This window comes from Chrysochloris asiatica, unplaced genomic scaffold (assembly GCF_000296735.1).
Source record: "Chrysochloris asiatica unplaced genomic scaffold, ChrAsi1.0 scaffold00119, whole genome shotgun sequence".
Taxonomy (NCBI): Eukaryota; Metazoa; Chordata; class Mammalia; order Afrosoricida; family Chrysochloridae; genus Chrysochloris; species Chrysochloris asiatica.
Genome location: NW_006408637.1, coordinates 8,388,809 through 8,392,294, shown reverse-complemented (window position 1 = coordinate 8,392,294; position 3,486 = coordinate 8,388,809). Strand labels below are relative to the sequence as shown.

The following is a 3,486-nucleotide window of genomic DNA, read 5'->3' as shown; positions in this document are numbered from 1 at the left end:
GCGAACCTCATGGTCAGCAGTTCGAAACTACCAGCTGCTCCATGGGAGAAAGATGAGACTTTCTGCTCCTGTAAAGATTTACAGCCTCGGAAACCCTAGCATACAACAACAATGTACATCTTTGTTGTTGTTGTTATTAAGTACCATTGAGTTGGCTCCGACTCATAGTGGCCCTGAATAAGATATCCAAGGAGTGGGTGGTGGGTTTGAACTGTTGACCTTGTGCCTCAAACTGACCTTAAAGTCCAGCGCATTATCCTATAGCACCACACCAAGACTCTTTTCATTGTTGTAAAGTGCCGTCAAGTTGGTTCCGATTCATAGCGACCCTGTATAACGTTTCCGAGGAGTGATTTGAACTGTCAACCGTGCTGTTCAAACCGGCTTTGCAGTCCTGTGCATTAATCCACAGCATCACACCAGGACTCCAGTGAACAGATATGTCCTATTGCCTTGTTTCTTCGACACTGAGTAAGCCAGAGCATCCAGTGGGTGTAGACGCTTTTATGTATAGGAGAGCTGTATCTTAAAAAGATTGGGCTTGACTGTTTCTTGATTCAAAAGATCTGAGGGTAATTCATTGTAAATATCCTTGAAATTTAGTACAATAGCCACTTAAATTATTATCCTTTTAATTTTACCTTCTTTTTAGATTCATGAATCAGCGCTCCGAGCCAAGAACAGAAGACAGGTGGAAAAAAGGAAACTGGTTGCTCAGAGGCAACGTGCCCATTCTGTGGATGTGGATAAGAACCGAATGCTAAAGCCTTGGTCCTCAGATAATCCATGGATGACTGAATACATGAGGTGCTACTCGGCCAGAGCCTAAAGGCACAGTTGCCTGGACAGTCTCAAACGGATAAATGAAAGAAACAAAACAAAACAAACTGTCAAGAGAAACCAGACACAGGTTTAAGAAACTGAGTTTTCAAGGTTTTTCTTAGGGAATTTCCAAAAGAGTATATTTTGATGAATCTTGGCCACCTACCTCAACAGTAGGGCAGACAGTTGAAGCCATAGACATTTAAAGTTATTCATGAAGATAATTCCCTAAATATTTGATAGCTATTCTTATAAGGGTTTTGTTTTAAAGCATCTTACTCTTTGAAGATACTGACACCCAATGCCTTTAAGTGGCTGTAGATGCTTAGTTAGTATTCAGTATTCCTCTCTCCGTCTTGAGTTCAGACCATTTGGAATGCCGGAGCTTGTCATCCATTCCTCTGGCAGCACAGAGCTCACCTTCATTATGTTCAGTTGCCTATGTGAAAAAGTTGATAAATATCAGGTAAAAAATGAGGTTCAATGATAGTAGTGACTCTGTGAATAATAAAACCAGAACTTGGGTAGTTAGTTTTTGAAACATTAAACTTAGTTGTATTTCAGTTCAGCACCACTTCATGTTGTATATCATGTTTTAAATTATTGGAGCTGGATCAAGGCAAACTGTTCGCCTTAATTGTTATCAACCATTATTACTTGATAGTTTGAGTACATTCCAACAAATGAAGCATCAGTGCAATATGGATTTAGAGTAGTATTGGAATTCTTGTTGAGTCAAAGACCATCACAGGACCAGCGTTTGTTTTCTTTCTTTTTGCTACAGGGATTTTTCTTCCTTTTTTAGAATACAATGGGGAGTTAACCACTTGCTGCAGACTGGCCTTCTGGCACACACCTACTGTGGACTTTTGCATCTTGTCTAGTAGCTGCAATGAAATTTAGAATTTATGGTTTTAACTTCTATTTATTTTTTAAATTGTCATTGGGGATGTAGAAAAAAATTTAAGAGATCTTTCCCATCCCTACTTTCTCTTTTTCTTCTACAGAACCTAACAATAAAAATGTCTTGCTGTATAATATTCATAGTTTTGATTGCAATACATTGCCATTTGATTCTTAGCCAGTAGATCTCATATAGAACTTAATGAGAGAGAATGGTGGTTGTATATAGGCACAATGTAAGAACTTAAACTTCCTTCTCTTTATTATGTTTGCTTTGGGGGGATAGAAATAGTTTTGATAAGACTGGTTTCCATCGAATGAGAACACTTTTCTCCATTTAGCAGACTGGAATCTATGAGACGGTGAGTGCCAACGTTCTTTAATACCTGAAGATGTGTGAACGAAAATCTGGTGAGCATTTTCTTGATATTTTACTCTGGGCCTTTGAAGTACTATAGACAAATTTTAGAACATAAAATCTTCACATACTGTCACCTTATATAAATGTGTTAAGTTTTGAAATGTAATACTAAAGACTTGTGAGTTTGTTTTTAACTTTTTGGCTATTTGCATTGTAATGAAGTGAGTGATTTTATGGAGCGAGCTCTCCCAATGATTGAGATGTATATGTACTAAAGGAAAATCTTGACTTTCATGTTGTCTGAACAGCCTTGCGAGTAATTCTGGTGTGACTACTATTAAAGTCTATAAACGTTGCAGGTACCTAGAAATGAAATTAATGGGACAATCTGTGCTGGTGTAACTGCTTGTGAACCGTTATATGACATTACTTCTTGCATGCTAGGTTTTAGCCATTAAGCGCCAGCTTTTATGTTGCATCTGACAATCTTAGGAAAGATGGTCTCAAGGAGTAATTCAGGCTACATACAGATGGATCACCTTAGAAACTGGACTTCCTCTTAGGCTTTTGACTAGCCAGCCTTTCTGTAGTTTAGGAAACAGATTTGTATAGTAATGTGCTTACTACTGAAAATCCCACACAAAGAATGAGTCAACTTAGAAGGCAATATTGGTCCATTCTCCCTCCCCCTTTTTAAAGTACAAGATTTTTAAGGTACTTTTGATAAGCATGACCCACCACTGAATCATCTCCCACTCCACTGTTGGGTAGGGTTTCTTTTCTTTTTTTTTAGGGGTAAAAATGATCTTTTGCACCTAAGAAACTTTTACAGTCTTCACAGTTCTGTGGTCCCAATTTTTTCTTCTCATTTTACAAATTAATGTGGTTGTAATCATGCCCGTAGTTCTTGAGAAAACTTACAAGACAGATAATTTTAAATTATCTTTCATGTTGGAAAGGTTGGGATTGTTTGGGTATCCAATTATATTTGAAATAAAGAATAAAATAATTTCTATATAAGACTCTTTAAACTTGACTGTAAGTTCTTAATTAAAACAATTTGCCATAAATATGCTTTTTGTATTTTTGTGTTACATTTCGTTTTCATTCAAATAGTTCTTGTTTCTAAGTGCTGTCAAGCCAGTTCTGACTCACAGTGACCCTGTATAGCCTTTCCTAGGCTGTAAATTTTTGTGGGAGCAGAAAACCTCATCTTTCTCCTGAGTAGGCTTGAACCGTCAATCTTGGGTTCACAGTCCAGTGCTAATTCTACAGAGCTACTGTGCTCCACAAAAGCAATAGAGGAATATTGAAATAACTTCTGATGGGCCAAAGTGAATCAGAATCTGAATATATTCTTTCATTTAAAGCCCAGTTGTTGGTGTTTTTAGGTGCCATTG

The 3,486-nt window shown here is 37.4% G+C and overlaps 1 protein-coding gene and 1 pseudogene across 1 annotated transcript in view; both read left to right on the top strand.

Annotated features, from left to right (window-relative positions):
* The window catches only part of CCSAP (centriole, cilia and spindle-associated protein), a 48,342-nt gene extending 47,513 nt beyond the window's left edge, over positions 1 to 829 (top strand). The window contains exon 3 of the mRNA XM_006868571.1: positions 653 to 829. Coding sequence (XP_006868633.1) covers positions 653 to 829 — 177 coding nt within the window. The remainder of the gene's footprint in view (positions 1 to 652) is intronic.
* Positions 830 to 2,117: 1,288 nt separating this feature from the next.
* Positions 2,118 to 3,486, top strand: part of LOC102816764 — an 11,397-nt pseudogene continuing 10,028 nt past the window's right edge.